We start from the raw sequence: 18,969 nt of genomic DNA on the forward strand, positions 1-18,969 counted from the left end.
CAAGGATTTTCTACCTTCTCTTACACTCACTACAACATTCTTACATCCACACCATAGAAGGGCCCTTCTAAAAAATGTATGCAAAAAACCTTTTTCCTCTATGTGAAAAATAAAAACTCTAAAATATTTGCAAAAAGCAAAGAAAACAAACAGTCACCCCAATCCAGAATATGGGCAGCTCAGGTGGCTACTAGGTGGCTACTAGGTGGCTGCTGCGCGCTCCTTGCAGTACACCTACGTTCCACGCTCTCCCCCAATCTTATTTAGAGTTCTCAGGAGTCAAACCTCTATGCGTTTCAGCCACTAACGGTGGCCTTCCTCAGGAGGAATCTCATCAGACTGATGAGATTCCTCCTGAGGAAGGCCACCGTTAGTGGCTGAAACGCATAGAGGTTTGACTCCTGAGAACTCTAAATAAGATTGGGGGAGAGCGTGGAACGTAGGTGTACTGCAAGGAGCGCGCAGCAGCCACCTAGTAACCAAGATCCAGCAACCCCGTGAGTGGTGACGTCACCTGAAATCAATAGAGTAAAAGGAAGCATTACGGAAGTGTGGCTGGGTGGATGGAGTATCTTCAATACGGAAGTGACGTGGACTCTACGGAAAGTCCAGCGGGAGCGCAGTGTGCACATAATCCTAGAGCATACAGCTCAAGACCTGTGGCTGTGAGCTCCGTTAGTGAGTATTGGGAGCGATACAAGGCGCCAGCGTGAAAATACGGATGAACAGTGAGTAAACAGCACCTTGCATTTGTTGGATGTATAGGGGGAGCTGGTAACTGTACAATCTGTATAGTTTGGAAGAACTCAATAGCAGCTAGTAACACGGAGCTGGTCAATCCCTTTCTATGAGAAGTGTGGAATGAATATATGGGACATTGACTATTAGTGGGAAATATCCCAGTGAAAACGAGTGATCACTTTAACTATTTGAGCTGCCCATATTCTGGATTGGGGTGACTGTTTTCTTTGCTTTTTGCAAATATTTTAGAGTTTTTATTTTTCACATAGAGGAAAAAGGTTTTTTGCATACATTTTTTAGAAGGGCCCTTCTATGGTGTGGATGTAAGAATGTTGTAGTGAGTGTAAGAGAAGGTAGAAAATCCTTGTTGTTGACAGTTTTTTATGTAAATTGAATCAATAAAGAGTGTTTTAATTTTTACGTTTAGCGCATGCTCGATCAATTGTGATATAATTAATTGGTTGTGTACTATGAATAATTTCTAGAAGATTAGCAGCAAAGAAAATATTCTTATACTTTTATTTTCAGGTATATAGTGTTTTTTCTAACATTGCATTATTCTATAATATGTGCAGATTACGCAACACTCAGCATTCAAAATGATTCTTTCAGAGCAGTCTGTGAAGTAATGAACTCTCCTCTAGCAGAAAAAAAGTAAACAGTTCACTTACAGTTGAGATAATAAAAGTCAGATAACAGCCCTCTCCACGACTAACTTAGTCGGAGAGCTTAATGGCTTGTTTGCATAGAGATAACAACTGGAGTTTCTCAACTCTTCCTGTACTGGAAACAATTAGACTGATGTATCTGATCTTAATGTTTTATTTCTTAGCTGTACTACACATACAAATCATAATATCATAATTTTTTTTTCGCTTCAGTGTCTCTTTAAGGTCACTTGTGTGCGGCGTCAGCAATGACGCACCCATGCGGCTTCCTTCTCTTTATGGCCGTGCGTTCCACAGCCCTCCACTATGGGACAGACCATTGGACCAATTGTATGGGGTGGTCGGGTCTTTCACAGCGGACCGGAAGTGCGCCTTTTGCGGCGCATTTAATCCCGCTGGCGTTCTAGTCACTGTGTACTTCCACCTCAGATGAAGCTTGGCGTTTAGCCCTGCAAAATGGTCGTAAGGCCGTGCACCCATTGGCGCCCACACCTGCCACCTCCCACCACCCAGGTACAGCTCACGAACATATTTGCTACCATGCATCTTGTTTGATGGAAACCTTTTTTTTTGATGTATGCTAGTCATTCACAGCGCGTTTTTTATTTCTACTGCATCATGTTATAGAAGTCACGTTTCCACATCACTGCTAATAAACTATAGTGCCAGACTTCTGAACTTTCTTGGATATTTTGCATAGGACTTTGCCCTCAGTCTTGAGCACATAGTTTACTGGGTTCATATGTACAGCTGCCTGCCAAACTCAGTTTAACCCGAGTGCCAGCCAGCTCTCCCAGATATCCTGTGTGTGTTCTAGTAGCTGCCTCACAAGCGCTTTGAGTCTGACAGGAGAAAAACGCTATGCAAAAAAAGGAATTATTATTATTATTACAAGCGGTTTGGTCCATGTGGCAGATAACAGCCCTTTCACACATGGCACCATTACAAGCTGTTTAGTCCCTGCGGCAGACTGCACCGACAGGGAAATTTCTGTGACCCGCCCTCCCCAAATGTCTAAGTCAGTGACGTCAGAACCGTCTGATCCCCTCAGTATGGCACACTTTTGGACAGGAAGTGCGTCACTTTAAAATTTGAAAAAACTTTAAAATGGTTCGCTGTGCCATTGAATTCTATTGCATCATGTACTGTGTACACCATGTGGCAACACGCTGCAGTCTCTTTGTCGGCTGGACCACTTCCGATGCACCATGAGCACTGTGGCAAGTCTCGCAGACATTAATGACCACTGTGATGAGCTGCGGCAGGGGAGAGTACCGCAACACAATGTCACATGGTAAGTATAAAATGGCCTCAAAGGAAATAAATATGGCAGCCTCCATATCACTCATTTCAGGTTTCCTTTAAGTTTGCCTAGCTCCTGCAATCCATGCTAAATAATCTATGCCTTTAAACCAATAAACATACTCAGAAAATAAGGAACTGTAATAATCGTTGTAATCTTTTTGTCACTTTTTCTTATTTAGACTTTTTGAAATAAGGTTTATATTAACCGCGTGTCATCATATTATTTGGTTTACAAAGCATGCTGCTTCTTCTAATCGGAAAGCCTTTGTTGAGGCAGCACGGCCAGAACAGCTGAGTAAAGAAGTTGGAGTCCATTCAGGTTTACCTTGCTAAACCTGAAAGGACTGTTTCCATCATGCATGAGCCACTTTGCTCTAAATGCAATCTGACCTCTGAGCACATATTCTGTAAAATAACCCCCTTTAGTGCTTCACTACTGAAAAACAAAACAAAAAGAAAACCGCATCTGTAAACTTGGAGGTGCAGTAATGCAGTTGGCTGATGGTGTAATGGTTAAGGGCTCTGCCTCTGACACAGGAGACCAGGGTTCGAATCTTGGCTCTGCCTGTTCAGTAAGCCAGCACTAATTCAGTAGGAGACCTTTGGCAAGTCTCCCTTACACTGCTACTGCCAATAGAGCGCGCCCTAGTGGCTGCTGCTCTGCTCTGGCGCTTTGAGTCCGCAAGGAGAAAAGCGCAATATAAATGTTATTTGTCTTGTCTTGTGAGCAATGTAACTGGGGAACATAGAATAATGGGGGATGCTGCAATAAGATGGTTTTTAAGCAGCCAGAATGTGTACATAAAACAGGGAAAATTATCCCAGATAATGTGCTGGAAATACTACTACAATTACAAAAAAAGATGCTGCTTTGCCATGAGTTTAGGCATGTGTCATCCTACAGCAATGGTTACATTTTTTGGATGATTTCTAACGTTTTTCTACCTCTGCTTTCCTCCACCACTACATAAAAAAAGTACACCATTTTGGGGTTTCAAAATCGCAACTGCATGATCTTAGTAAAGTTCTTAGTAGGGTTCAGAAAATAACTGGATATAATTTACCTCCCTCTCTAATAATGTAGGAATCACCAAAGCAGCATAGCGGCTGTTATTGGGCCTATAGCCAAGGTTGGGTGGTGTCCTGGTCCTGGCTGCTTCCCCCCCCCCCATCTGCATAATCCCCTCCATTACCGCACACACACTGTCCCTATCCTTGGTCAACCGCGTCGGTTTGGGTGCCGACGAGTGTCACTGTTGCCATGGCAGAAGACAGAACACAGAAGCCGGGCCGCTGTACTACCTGCAATGGCTTGCTTCTGTGTTCTTTTGCCATGGGAACAGTGATGCTACCACGGCGCCCAAAACTAGAGATGATGGAGCGGCTGGTGGACACAGTACATGGGCATGTGTGGGCCGAGGTGCAGGCACCGGGTGGGCAGAATTGTTTATTGGAGGGCAACAGTTGCACATTGTCTCTATGGGATCATACCAGCTTCCATGTATCCTTCACTGAAAGCAGCGATGATGTGCTCTTGTCCTGTGTTACAGGTAGGGGGAACGCTCTGCATCATATTTTTAAAAAATACTTCAGTGTTATCCAGCACCTGCTACTTTGCTTTCCTTGTGGAAAATGACTTTAATCTAAGCAGGTAATCACGAAAAAGTCCTTTTCCTTATAAAGTTATATAAACATTACTGTACCATATGTTGTACACCTATATGCTAATCCACCACATATAGTGGTTATTAAAAAATTACATTGGTGTAAACACAATATTCTTCTTGGTCTCCTGAGACTAACACTTTTTACCTGTGAAACTGCCTTTAAAGATCAGGGACAGTGGTCTAGTGGTCCCATCCAAGCACTACTACGCGATACCATAAGGACTGTATTCAGTCATCCTTCTCATATGTTGACAACTGAAATGCAGTGGTTCCACCAGTGCAATCATCGGCTTGGTGCATCTCCTTTGTAGCGGGTATTGGGCCACAGGAGCCGCTCTGGCTGTGCTTGGCTTGCCTGTCATAGAAGTCCCACCGAAGAGATCCATGGGATCGCCATACCCGGTACCTCTGAATCAAAATGGTATCTTATGAGTTCGACCAACCGTCTATAAAAGGTGAGGCATCTCCATGCTACCTACCACATCTCTATATATGTGTGATGATCCGCTCAGCTGGCTGCACAGGCAGACAGCTGTTTGTCCATTCCTCTAGTCTGTGGGCTGCAGGTCTCTGGAACAGAGACCTGTCTTTCCATTGCAAGTTTCTGGTCTGTTCTCTTGCTGGGGAATTTGCATACATTCGTTATGCAAATCCCTTACCTGCCTTCTTTGATGACTGGCACTATAAGAGCTTTATGTTTCCCAGAAGGCTTTGCTGGTCATTTCCTTTCCATGCTCTGTTCCTGATGGACACTGCTGGAGTGTCAGCCATTGCTATCTAGTATAGTTAATTCCTGGGGGTTGCTTTAGGCTCCCCTTCTAGCCCAGTCAGGTTGTATTATCTGTATTGCCTGTTCTGTCTTGTCTTGCCTGTTGCCATTGTCCTGCCCCAATGGTGGTCGACAGGAAATGGTTCTAATCTCTGTTCTTGGAGTATAGCTGGTGCAGCGGTTGCTACCAGCTATCTCTTCTGTTCTGTCTCCTGGGATCGCGCTAGCTACTTTTCGCTAGCGCTGGGGATCCTTCTGTTCTGTCTTCTGGGATCGCGCTAGCTACTTTTCGCTAGCGCTGGGGATCCTTCTGTTCTGCTACTCTGTACCTGGATCACGCTAGCCACTTTTCGCTAGTGCTGTGGATCCTATCTCTCGTTTGTCCCTGTTTTCGTGTGTCTGTCTTGTCCGCTACGCTTGCTGCAGGCTCGGTGAGGTAACCGTTAAGCAAGCGCTCGCGTCCTCTGTTTCATGTTTGTCTGTTAATGGTTAGTTAGGCGTGCTTGTCTCTATTGTGCTTATCACGTGGAGATCGCGCATAACCGCGTGCACTGTTGCGAATGAGTGCGGTGTTCGCGGTTAGCTAGCATTTGTTATTTTCCGTATCTCCTTATTGTATTTGCTGTGCCTTTGCTACCCTCGTATTCTATTCTGATCTGCCTTGTGTCACGTCTGGCGATCGCACCTCTCGCGATCGCGTTCCTATTTCGTATCTGCTGTTGTGTGTGCGCGGTCGCGGGGTGGCGACTGGATTGGCGCACACACATACAACCTATCCCTTTGCTCAATCTCATTCGCAATCGCCTCTCTTGCGTTAGCGTTCTGCGCTTCGTACAATTCCTGTCTGGCACTTGTGGAGGTACAGAGGATTGGTTCCTCTGCACTCCCCAGCGCCATCTGCCGACAGGAATTTCCCTCTACAGGTGCGTAGCACCTTTTGCTGGGTGCCTGCAAAGATACGCTTGTGGAGGATTTCCACCGTGTCAGCGCACGCGTTGTGCGCTGATCACGGAGAAAGTTCCACAATCGTTACAGAATGACCAGCCTAACCCAAAACCCCAGTGTAGACGGAATTTCTGATTTGTACGATTTTGTCGAATATGGCTCTTGTACCTTTAAGAGATTTAAAAAACTTGAACCTGAATCAGCAGACGAATTTTTGTCTGAGTGTACGAAACTGTTAGCGAACCCTGAATTCCAATGCACCCCAGTGTCTACCTGGGCCCCCCAAATGGTCTACATTCTGTTGGGGGGCGAAATGTCAATGTGGGGTTATGATGTGTTAGATCATACCACCCTGAGTCAAAGACCCCTGGAATTCTTGGCCTTTTTAATTCACAATTGGCTGAGATTACCTCAATTACCATACCCCCTTAATGAGTTGTTGTCAGCAGCTCAATCAGCTGTTCCATCTACTCTTTCATCCACAAAGCAGCCATCCAAAGCCTCTAAGTCTAAACGTAAAAGATCTAGGAAGGCTTCCCAGCGGAAAGATCCATTGCCCATGGCAACCACAGATAGAGAGGTTATTTCTGTCAAGTCTGAAATGGGTAAAACCATGCATGATGATAATGATGTTTATAATGCATCTGCTGATCAGTTTCCAGGTTTTTTGCCCCAATCCAAAGCTTATGTGGATCCTGCTATAGGTAGGATCGCACACTATATTAAAGCAGTTAAAAAATCTGTACTCGTTCCTGATCCCCACCCATATGGAGATTATTTAGATACTGGGTTGTTCGAACCGCCATTTGCCTCATGGGAAATCGGGGCCTTGGTGGAGGAATTTGATTTGGATTGGAAAGCCTTTTGCGATTTTTACATCGCAAAAAGCGCGGATGTCCTGAACGATTGTCTTGACTCTGTGTGCCTTTTGATTGATTCTGATGAATGTGACGAGTGTGTTGTGGATCTGGTGATGTATGTGTGGCAGATCATTTTGGATGAATTACACACACGCCAATTAATTGATCCCAATAAAGAGGTAAAAGATTCCTGTTCTGTTCCTGCTCCAGTTCCATCTGTAGACTGTGCGCACTATGATTGTTCATCCTTTGTTAAGTGTGCATGGGAGCCCCCGTTTGAGAAATGGGAGATCGAGCTCCTGGTCTATGAATTGGAATGTGATTGGAGATCGTTTTGCAATCATTACCGTTCTAAAAACGAAGCAGTTTTGTATGCGTGTATTGAGTCTGCGTGCACTTTAATCAAGACTGGTGAATGTATCTCTGACTTTGTGACTCCGCTGTTTGACGTGTGGAGAATGATTTTGGATGAACTACATGCGCTTCAATCTGCTAAAAACACATTGTCAGCGGACGATTGTTCCAATCCTCTGGATTTAAAGAAAGTGAGTTTTGAATGCATTCCCTTTCCCAAAGCAACTGAGTGTTTGAAGTCTGAGTGCAAGTCGTTCAGAGCAGTTGCTTGTGTGGAAGTTGAACCAGTGCGGTCTGATGTCGCCACCGCACGTATGGCTGCAAAAGGTCTGTGTGGTCCTGTGTCTAAGGAAGACAGATTTTTTCCCTCAGGTTCTCTAAGATCGTCCGTTTGTGAGCCTGCCATGGGGAAAATTCCTAAGTTATGCAACTTTAAGAAAATTATTGATGTGTCTAATAAAGTTTCTCCTGTTGTTGTCGTCACTTCTTTTGCAAATGAATCTATGTCTTATTCTGTTTGCACCTGTGCAGGCCTGTTGCCTGATGAAAGTTGCTCCAGTGTTTCTGTCCTAGATGCCTTGCAGTCTGCTCCGCAGATCGCGGAGGTTTGCGACATGGAAGCGTCAGTTTCGCAACCTAAAGCGATCTTGGATCCGCAAATTTTGCGTTCTGACTCCTCGGATTCGACATTGTTAGCCGAATCTAAGAGTGAGACAGCGCTTCGGTTTTGCGAATCTGATGCTGAAGCTTCTTTGCCTTGTCCAGAGAAGCTTTCTCTGAACCTGCCCTGTACCATGAATGAAGGTATGATGTCCACTTGCATTGACATTTGCGAGTCTGATTCTGAAGAAAGTATTGACTCTCCACCCAGTACTCTGGATGAGTCAATATTGCCTTGTACAATATCTCCTGCCCTGCCCCTAGAGGCTCGTCTAGGTATTGCTGCTATTTTTACCTGTCTTTCTGCAGTTTTGGAGTTGCAAGCTAGTTTGACTACTACGCAGAGTTCTGGGTGCAGCGAGATTAAAGTTAGGGAGTCAGTGTGTGGTCCAGTGAATATTCCTGTACGTTCCACTCATGATGATGAAATTCAGTCTCAGTTTATGGTGGAACCTTCCCTGGGACATCTGCCCTGTTCTCAAAGTAAAGTTCCAGTTTTGCCCTGTAACATGGATAGTACAGAATCCTTCTTAGACAACTTGAAAAATGATGTTCCTGAGGTCTTGTTTGATGATCTTAAGGTCTCCGAGTTCCTCCCAAAGGGCGCAGAACTTGTAGGAGATGTCTCCTGCCCCCCAGGTCCTTCTGAGGTGTTGCCCACTTCAGTAGGCATTGCTGCCTTGCTGACTACTTTTGCAGCTCTTGTGGAGCTTCATTCATGTGTAGTCAATGATGATATTACAGTTACAGAAAATTCTGAATTTGAGTCCGAGTCTTCTTTTGAAAGACCAGTACCTGTGACCTTTACTCGTGATGATTTTCTGCCCGGTACTGGTTTTGGTCTTGTCGTGTCGGACTCTGAGGTTGGCAGTTCCCCGACATGTCCTGAGGTTTCTCCTGTACTAGTGTACCCCGATGTGCTCTGTGACCCAGAAAGCCCAAGTGTGCCTCGGTTACCAGCGTACTCAGATGCTTCCTCAGTGGAGACATGTTCTGATATAGCCTGCCTGCTTGCATGCCCAGAAGTGGTCCCTGAAAGTCCTGATCTTGATGGGTGTCCTGCTAATTTTGAGTCTGGAATGATCATAGGTTCCATAGGGGTTCTTGGTGGTTCTCCATGTGAGCCTTGTGAGCGTTCTGGCTTCTTGGGATCTCTGCGGAGCTTCAAGGCGTTCTGGGAGATTCCGGGAAAGGTTTTGCTTGGTGCCCTGAATACGATCAGCAATGGCTTTGGTGTTGTAAGGGACACTTCGAACAGGTATTGCGGCAGGTTTGGTATTCTTGGACGCTCCTTGGAAGGTGGTGGGTATTGTCTGGAGGGTGTCGATGGCTTCTTCTCTGGTGTCCACAGTCCTGATGGGTGTTACGCTGAGACTTGTAGTGCTGATGGGCATGTTTCGGTGGCTTCTGCTTCCGATGAGGTCGGTTTCGGATGGACTGACTCTGGAATTGGGCCTTGTCGGGCTATCCCGACCTTCATGAGTCTTCAGTTAGAGTTTTGTGATGATACCAGTTTTGAGGGATGTCTGGAATCCATCCCTAGAGGGGGGGGGGGGGGGTACTGTGATGATCCGCTCAGCTGGCTGCACAGGCAGACAGCTGTTTGTCCATTCCTCTAGTCTGTGGGCTGCAGGTCTCTGGAACAGAGACCTGTCTTTCCATTGCAAGTTTCTGGTCTGTTCTCTTGCTGGGGAATTTGCATACATTCGTTATGCAAATCCCTTACCTGCCTTCTTTGATGACTGGCACTATAAGAGCTTTATGTTTCCCAGAAGGCTTTGCTGGTCATTTCCTTTCCATGCTCTGTTCCTGATGGACACTGCTGGAGTGTCAGCCATTGCTATCTAGTATAGTTAATTCCTGGGGGTTGCTTTAGGCTCCCCTTCTAGCCCAGTCAGGTTGTATTATCTGTATTGCCTGTTCTGTCTTGTCTTGCCTGTTGCCATTGTCCTGCCCCAATGGTGGTCGACAGGAAATGGTTCTGATCTCTGTTCTTGGAGTATAGCTGGTGCAGCGGTTGCTACCAGCTATCTCTTCTGTTCTGTCTCCTGGGATCGCGCTAGCTACTTTTCGCTAGCGCTGGGGATCCTTCTGTTCTGTCTTCTGGGATCGCGCTAGCTACTTTTTGCTAGCGCTGGGGATCCTTCTGTTCTGCTACTCTGTACCTGGATCACGCTAGCCACTTTTCGCTAGTGCTGTGGATCCTATCTCTCGTTTGTCCCTGTTTTCGTGTGTCTGTCTTGCCCGCTACGCTTGCTGCAGGCTCGGTGAGGTAACCGTTAAGCAAGCGCTCGCGTCCTCTGTTTCATGTTTGTCTGTTAATGGTTAGTTAGGCGTGCTTGTCTCTATTGTGCTTATCACGTGGAGATCGCGCATAACCGCGTGCACTGTTGCGAATGAGTGCGGTGTTCGCGGTTAGCTAGCATTTGTTATTTTCCGTATCTCCTTATTGTATTTGCTGTGCCTTTGCTACCCTCGTATTCTATTCTGATCTGCCTTGTGTCACGTCTGGCGATCGCACCTCTCGCGATCGCGTTCCTATTTCGTATCTGCTGTTGTGTGTGCGCGGTCGCGGGGTGGCGACTGGATTGGCGCACACACATACAACCTATCCCTTTGCTCAATCTCATTCGCAATCGCCTCTCTTGCGATTGCGTTCTGCGCTTCGTACAATTCCTGTCTGGCACTTGTGGAGGTACAGAGGATTGGTTCCTCTGCACTCCCCAGCGCCATCTGCCGACAGGAATTTCCCTCTACAGGTGCGTAGCACCTTTTGCTGGGTGCCTGCAAATATACGCTTGTGGAGGATTTCCGCCGTGTCAGCGCACGCGTTGTGCGCTGATCACGGAGAAAGTTCCACAATCGTTACAATATGATTTTTTTTAGACTTTATAGTCATTTTAATAGGCTATTTAACTTTATTTCAGCCTGACCACATGGACTATACTGGTACTAAATACGGTACTACATCTGTGACTAGAGATAAAGTATATTATTAGAAGTCTATAGGAATAGCCATAGAACATCTTTAATTGTATTAAGTGAATATGCTTTTTATTCTGCATTTACATCTATCATCCATTCCTGAAGTGATTTTCTAAGATTTCTTCTAAGCAATCTACCTTCTGCTTATTTTCCTATTATTCTAACAATTAATACAAAGAAGCAAAATAGAGAATCTGTTCTCCATGCAAAGCTATGAATAAAGCTACTTGCAGAAAATCTGTTTTCTCCTGATTCAACCCTTCAAGCCCCAACTAACTTCTCAATTCCTGTCTCTATGCATGGGAAACGGGATCAGGCAGGAACCACAAATACATTGCAGAATAAACATCCTTCTCCCCCCCCCCCCTTCCTCCTCCATGCTGATCTTCCATGACATATGTCTGTGGCAGTCACAGTTTGTTATTGAATATCTATATGGCAGCATGGAGCAGCACTGCTGATGCATAAAAGCCCTCAATGTATTTGTTTAGTAGTATTATTCATTGTAACTGTAAGCTATTACGGAAGTAACTATCTTACTTTCTAAGACATGTTTCTTCTTTGGCAGACCACGTAAATGTGCCATCTTGTACCACAATGTCATTTCCTGAAAAATACACAAACAGATCTGGTAACTAAATATGACAAAAATAAGTGCCCTGGATTGTAAGCCCAATTGGGCAGGATCCTTTCATCCTCCTGTGTCATAGTATGTACCGGTACTTGTTTTGTATGTTGGCTTGTCATCTGCACCCCCTATATACTGCTCAGCAGCACTGCATGATATGAAAGTACATTCTCGATGAAACTGCTCATCTTTCTGTCTCTATCCCATGATAATGAAGGTCACTCATCTAGCTAAAATGTAAGAAAGGGGTGTGTGAACAAAAACCTGGCTGAACAGGATTAAAGCCATTTACTAAAAAACACCATGAGGGCTGGTTCACTTTACAGGTGTTTTTCTAAGAGCCAGTGATTTGAAAAGCTCTGGCTAATGTAATGCTATGGGTGTGTTCTCACTTGAAGAATGCGATTTAAAAAAAAAAAATCACTCACATCATTAAATTAGGAAGAGTCTTCAAATCACTGGTGCTTAAAAAGGGCCAGTAGTGTGAGCCAACCCTCTGAGCTTCTAAAACATTAACAAAATGTATCTATTCCATTATTCTTGGAACCCATTCCCATCCTAATGATCTTACCCTGTATGTACAATAGTTGAATTTCAGATAAAACTGGTGTCTCTGAACTGGTGTCCCACATTGCAAAAAAAAAAAAAAAAACAAACTCAAAAGACAAAAATTACGAATTGAAAAGAAATAATGGACAAACATGTTTAGCGAGTGACTTCTTAGGATCAATGAGTTTTTGAACTTTTGAAATATAGAAATATGTAGAGGTAGAACAAATGGAATGGTTATGGAAGCACTGAGTATAGGACAGACTTGTATGCACATGCTAAACTGATTTATATCAAAGTGACAACTGCACAGGTAGAATACATACTGTTAAATGGTTCTAAAGTCTCCACATTTCCTGGTTCAAGTTCATCCTCAGAAAAAAATTTGGCCAAGCGTCTTAGAGAAACTGTTGACTAAATAAAGAAAATGAGAAAAATGAGTAGTACACTGAATTCTAGACATCAATGTATCAGTGGGGAGAACATTTTAAATAAACACCTCCATACTAAGTGCCAGTGTTCACTGAGGAAATCAGATTCAACCAAAGACATCTTCTGCAGGGTTCCATGGTAACTAATGAAAAGGTGTATTCCAATTCCATTTGGAACATAAGTACAGTGTCTCTCCGTTTGCCATAGAAGCTATGGAAATGTAACGGAGGTAGAATTGATTACCAGAGTAGTAGAGTTCTACTGTACATATGGCAAAGGACACAACAACAAGGTTAAAGCGGGCCTCCAGAGTAATAATGAAAATGCTACAGCCTCTGAGTAAAAAAAAAAGGTAAGCCACACAGAGGACAAAGCAGTGCCTGGTCACATCTACAAAGGGAATCTAGTCAACCATGGGCTTAAGTCATTTTTTTTGTCCCCAGTACAGGAGTACTTTAAAGCGGAACTCCAGGGTAATAATGAAAATGCTGCAGACTGCTAATAATAAAAAAAAAGTTATTGGTTTTTTTTGGCTCCTGACCCTGTCCCATTGGCTTACATTGATGGACAGCTTCAGGAGCCAATGAAAGTGGCTCTTGACCTGTTCACACAGCTTGCTGTCATGGGGACAGCAGAGAGAGGGACATGCAGCGATGGGAGAGTGGCATGACCGGCGGGAATGACGGGTCTGTGCAGCAATTAGTCGATAAGCGCCATTTTGCAGTACCAGCAGTCCTCTGGTCCTTAAGGGGCCAAAGACTGCTGGTACGGAAGTAGTTAAGAAGAATGTTTTGCCGAGTCACTCAGCAACATTGTTATCATGGGGTCTTTCTGAAAATGACGTCAGATCTGCGAAGAGAATCAGTGACCAGTGGAACTGCAAAGAGTGTTCACAAACATAATACTCTGATCTTCAGCACAGCAAATGGACAAATAACTAAGTGAAATGATTTGTACCTGGAATGTAAGAGTCATTGCCATTGGAAACATGCGCAGAGGGATCCTGAGAATATTCAGTAATATTATAGTGACAAAAGCCTTCTGAGCATCCAGGACATTGTTATCATCCATTCCAAGAAAAACACCAAACATGGTAATAGAAACCTAGCCAGTGGAACACAAAGTGGGGAAAAAAGCCAATTAGCCTTATTCAATTAAAATACTGCTTGCCTGGCCTTAATACACTGCGGATACTTGGTGATACCTAACATCTTCCTGCTAGGTAGGTTGTAGTGCGTTTCTGCTGAGAAGGGTGCTCACAACTGATTAATGGGTGGTATCCATGGCTTCCGTTGGATTAATCCTCTAGTGTTTGTACTTGCTCTCTACTTTCTGGCTCTGGCTTGCAGAGAGCGAGTGGAATCGCTAGAGGCCAAATGTGAAGGAAGACACGGAGAGTACCGATACAGTACAGGCTTATAACATGGCAAGCTATCTTTCCTAAATCAAAGCAGCTTACTGTAGTGTGAACAAAAATGGGAGTGCGCTAAAAAGCAGGTGCCGGGGCCGCCCTCTATGGAGACTGCGGCTACAATTTTTGGTCGTGGGGGTGGGGTATTATTTGCCCAAGGGGGTTATTACTTGCCCGGTGGAGAGGGATCTGTGTGAGAGTAGGAGGGAGGATAGGTCAAATGTATGCTTCCTCAAGTTAGTTTTATTATAACAGAAATGCATTGTAAGTAATGTATGCTTTTATCCTGTTTCTTAATAGCTCAGGCCTCAGGGGTAAGCTTATGCCACCATTTCTGAGAATAGTAGAATAATTTTTAGACAACAAGGAAACATATCTGCTTCTACTTACCCAGAAGGGAGAAGCCACAAACAAGGACAATGCTCCTGAAAACAACAAAGCATATTTCTTCACCACTTTCAGCTCCAGTAACCTGAAATGTTCCACTTTTTTTATGAACGCATTCTCCCAAGCATACAGCTTTAGCACCTTTATGCCCTGAAGGATCTCTGAGACCAGTTTTATACGACTGTCCTTATGCTTCATCTGTTCTTCCTTTACAAAGGAAACAGAGGAGATATATCAAATAAGTACATACACAGTCTATTTTTTAATGATCAAGCATGAAACTTTAAGACTCGGTTCACAGTGGCATGGATGGAAAACTGATCCGAGTAAAAACTGATTAATTTTTAAAGGCATCAGTTTTCAATCTCCGGTGCTCTGTTCCGTTAGCATGCGGTCAATGCGATGCATCTGTCAATCGGAAAAATGACTGCAGATCCAAACTTGCTGTCCGTCCAGTGGATCGCAGAACGGATCTACTCGAACAGACCAATGTGAACAAATCCATAGGTTAACATTGGATCCATTAGCATCTGTTCGGATCCGTTCCATTACAATCCATTAACGGACTGTTTTTAGTCCCAGTGTGGCCCGAGCCTAACACATTTATGAAAGTTCATCAATGATGTGTAAAGCACCATAATATACAATGTGCAATCGGTTTCAGATCAGTGAGAGAGACATTGATTGGTTGCTGCTAGTGACTGTACAATGCACATTGTTCTCTGCCTTATTTAATCATCTCATACCTTTTTTCAAATGAATATGACCATACTGACATGGCAAGAAGTCATCAGAATCAGATGACTGACAATCTTGCTTATACACTCACCTAAAGGATTATTAGGAAAACCTGTTCAATTTCTCATTAATGCAATTATCTAATCAACCAATCACATGGGAAAGAAAGGGGATTTAAGCAATTTTGAGCATGTCATGGTTGTTGGTGGCAGATGGGCTGGTCTGAGAATTTCACAATCTGCTCAGTTACTGGGATTTTCACGCACAACCATTTCTAGGGTTTACAAAGAATGGTGTGAAAAGGGAAAAACATCCAGTAAGTGGCAGTCCTGTGGGCGAAAATGCCTTGTTGATGCTAGAGGTCAGAGGAGAATGGGCCGACTGATTCAAGCTGATAGAAGAGCAACGTTGACTGAAATAACCACTTGTTACAACCGAGGTATGCAGCAAAGCATTCGTGAAGCCACAACATGCACAACCTTAAGGCGGACGGGCTACAACCACTGGCATAGGAGCAGGGGTCGCAGCAGTCGCACTGGCGACCGGGCCCGCGATCTCCTAGGGCCCGTACCGGCCCCTGCTCCCCGCATTCTCCTCTGTCCCCAGGCCCTCCGTGACAGACGCTTAGCTCCGCCCCCAAATCGCGGGTAGCTCCGCCCCCCAATCGCGGGTAGCTCCGCCTCTCACAGGATCGTTCCTGTGAGTTGCTTGATTGTTTCACCGAGCCCTGCCCCTGCAAATCCCATTGGCTGGCACAGCAAGAACAGAGGACAGAGCATGGGAGAAGATGATGATGAGCCAAGAGCTCCCTTCCCCCAGGCAAACAGAGCGGGAGGTATGAGAGGTGAGTGCTGTCTCCCTCTTTATTTCCCTGTCACTGCTTATCAGCCTTTACTGTATCCAGAGCCCGCAACAGGGCTTACTAACCTTCCTCCACCAGACCCCTAGTAATTTCCTGTCTTTCTATCCACCCCCCAGAATTCTCACTAGCCCCCCCTCAACCTCTCTCCCCCAGACTCCTAATAACCTCCCTCACTCCCCCCTCAATATTCTTCACCCTCCCTTTCCCAGACCTCTAACTGCTCTCCCTTCTTACTCCCCCGACCCCTAATAACCCCCCTGTCTCTCCTCACTTCCCCCTCAATATTCTTCACTGTCCCCCGACCCCTAATAATAGCTCCCCTCTCTCGCCTCACTCCTCCCTCAATATTCCTCATCCTCCCTTTCCCAGACTCCTAATAACCCCCCTGTCTCTCCTCACTCACCCCCCCCTAATAACCCCCCTTTTTCTCTTCATTCCCCCCTCAATATTCCCCACCCTCCCTTTCCCAGACCCCTAATAATCCCGCTCTCTCTTCTCACTACCCCCTCAATATTCTTTACCCTCCCTCCCCCAGATCCAATGCTACCGGCGTCACATGGTGCACACGCCTGTTTGCTGAGGACACTGGCCTGCAGTGACAGCTATATTGGCCTGCAGGTGACAGCTATATTGCTGTCTGCTTCCACATCCCTTGAAAGAATACATAGGGCACTGGCAGAGTAAGTATGGGGGGGGGGGGGGGGCATGTCCAAATTCTCCATCGGGGCCCTGAGGTCTGTAGCTACGCCACTGGCTACAACAGCAGAAGACCCCACCGGGTACCACTCATCTCCACTACAAATAGGAAAAAGAGGCTGCAATTTGCACAAGCTCACCAAAATTGGACAGTTGAAGACTGGAAAAACGTTGCCTGGTCTGATGAGTCTCGATAGAGTCACAATTTTAGGCCCCATAGTGCCAATTGGGCATTGTTTATATGCCACGAGCTACCTGAGCATTGTTTCTGACCATGTCCATCCCTTCATGACCACCATGTACCCATCCTCTGATGGCTACTTCCAGCAGGATAATGCACCATGTCACAAAGCTCGAATCATTTTGATTTCAAATTGATTTCTTGAATATGACAATGAGTTCACTGTACCAAAATGGCCCCCACAGTCACCAGATCTCAACCCAATAGAGCATCTTTAGGATGTGATGGAACGGGAGCTTCGTGCCCTGGATGGACATCCCACAAATCTCCATCAACTGCAAGATGCTATCCTATCAATATGGGCCAGCATTCCTAAAGAAAGCTTTCAGCACCTTGTTGAATCAATGCCACATAGAATTAAGGCAGTTCTGAAGGCGAAAGAGGGTCAAACACCATATTAGTATGGTGTTCCTAATAATCCATTAGGTGGGTGTATATGGCAAAAAAACATAAACTGATCTGCCAAAACCTGAAATATATAGTGCAGGACCCCCTTGTGCCATTAAAAGAGATCTGATCTGTTGATGGATGGACACAACACAACTTGAAATGGTCAATGTAAACAATTCTAGCTTGCATTTGCGCCAGCTAAAGCAGGAAGTTAATCTAATTGGCCCAGTTTCAAGCTGAACAAAATTTACATGACATTTGTATGGAAGCCGGAATAATTTGCATGCCATTGACTATCTCCCTACAAAACCTCTGAAGATATCCTGTGGCATTTGGTTCCAGCATATTAGCAGCAGATATTTTAAGCCATGTAAGTTGCGAGGTCGTGCCTCCATGGATCAATTTGTTTAATAACACATTCCACAAATGCTCGATTAGACTGAGATCTAATGATTTTGGAAGCCAAAGAAAATGTGATTCCTCAGACTAGACTGTGTTCTCCATCTGCCCCATTGTCAAGATCTGACACCGACGTGCCTAATTTAGTGGTGGACAGGAGTCAGCATATCCAGCTACGCACCCTCATATGCAACAAGATGCGATGCCCTGTGTGGTCTGACATATTTCCTCTTTTATATAAAGGTTAAACAGCTTGAACACCAATAAAAAGCCCGACAGGAAGTTATACTGATTGGTTCAATTTCAAGCTGCATATAATCTACATTTGCAAGGAGTGCAAGGAGAAATTATTTGTATCTGAAGATACAAGCTGAATACACAAAATAGCAACACAATGGCAGAGGCGTAGAACCTGACCAACAAGTATTAACATTTGAAGGACTTGGCTTCAAAACCTAAAAGAAAAAACACTGAAAGAGAAACTAAGCGCCTCACACAGTGCCAGATTTACCATCAAAGCACTGAGACTCGAGCCTACAGGCACCTGATGGTGGAGAGGCGTCAAACTGCCTTCGCCGAGGATCGTCCTCCCTCCGCCCATGCAGAGTTGCGAGCAGAGCACCACAGAGAAGTTACTCAATGGCTCTTGGCATTCCAGCACTGGGATCTCTTTCAGCTGCATATCCAACATCCTGTCTCCATGATTAGAATGGCATGTCTTGCGTCACATGAAGAGGGTTATGCTATAGCCATAGAAAGGGCACTGGGTGTGAGATTGAAGAGAGATCTACGGAACGGAATGCAAAGAGCAGGTGAGTAACTTCCCCTCTATGCTTTGCATGTGACCGTGCATGGGATGTGGGCAACATCTGCTACCTACTGTATATGGGAGGGGGGAAATTGTCTAATCCTTGGGGCACACCAACTACACCTATATGGGGGAGGGGATACTACTTAAAACTGTGAGCAAATCTGTCTCTCTGAGGGGAGAGGAGCACATCTACTACCTAAACTTGGGGCCTACCTAATACTGGGGGCACATATGGCTTCCTATACTGGGGGAGGCACATCTTCAACCTATACTGAAAGGGGGGGGCTACATAATACGAGGGGAAAATTTGGAGATATATATATACATACTACCTAAACTGGGGGCCTCGCTAATACTGGAGGCACATCTGGCTTCTTGTACTCAGGGGAGGGGGCGCATCTGCTGCCTATACAAAATGGGATACCTAATACTGGGGCACATATGCCCTACCTATACTGGGAGTGTGGGCTA

General features: G+C 45.0%; 1 protein-coding gene across 1 annotated transcript in view; it reads right to left on the reverse strand.

Annotated features, from left to right (window-relative positions):
• The window catches only part of LOC137524651 (multidrug resistance-associated protein 1-like), a 162,133-nt gene that overhangs the window by 69,331 nt on the left and 73,833 nt on the right, over positions 1-18,969 (reverse strand). Inside the window, exons 13-16 of the mRNA XM_068244765.1 lie at positions 14,365-14,568; positions 13,521-13,667; positions 12,458-12,545; positions 11,495-11,561 (exon numbers count right to left, since the gene is read on the reverse strand). Coding sequence (XP_068100866.1) covers positions 11,495-11,561; positions 12,458-12,545; positions 13,521-13,667; positions 14,365-14,568 — 506 coding nt within the window. The remainder of the gene's footprint in view (positions 1-11,494; positions 11,562-12,457; positions 12,546-13,520; positions 13,668-14,364; positions 14,569-18,969) is intronic.

This window comes from Hyperolius riggenbachi, chromosome 7 (assembly GCF_040937935.1).
Source record: "Hyperolius riggenbachi isolate aHypRig1 chromosome 7, aHypRig1.pri, whole genome shotgun sequence".
Taxonomy (NCBI): Eukaryota; Metazoa; Chordata; class Amphibia; order Anura; family Hyperoliidae; genus Hyperolius; species Hyperolius riggenbachi.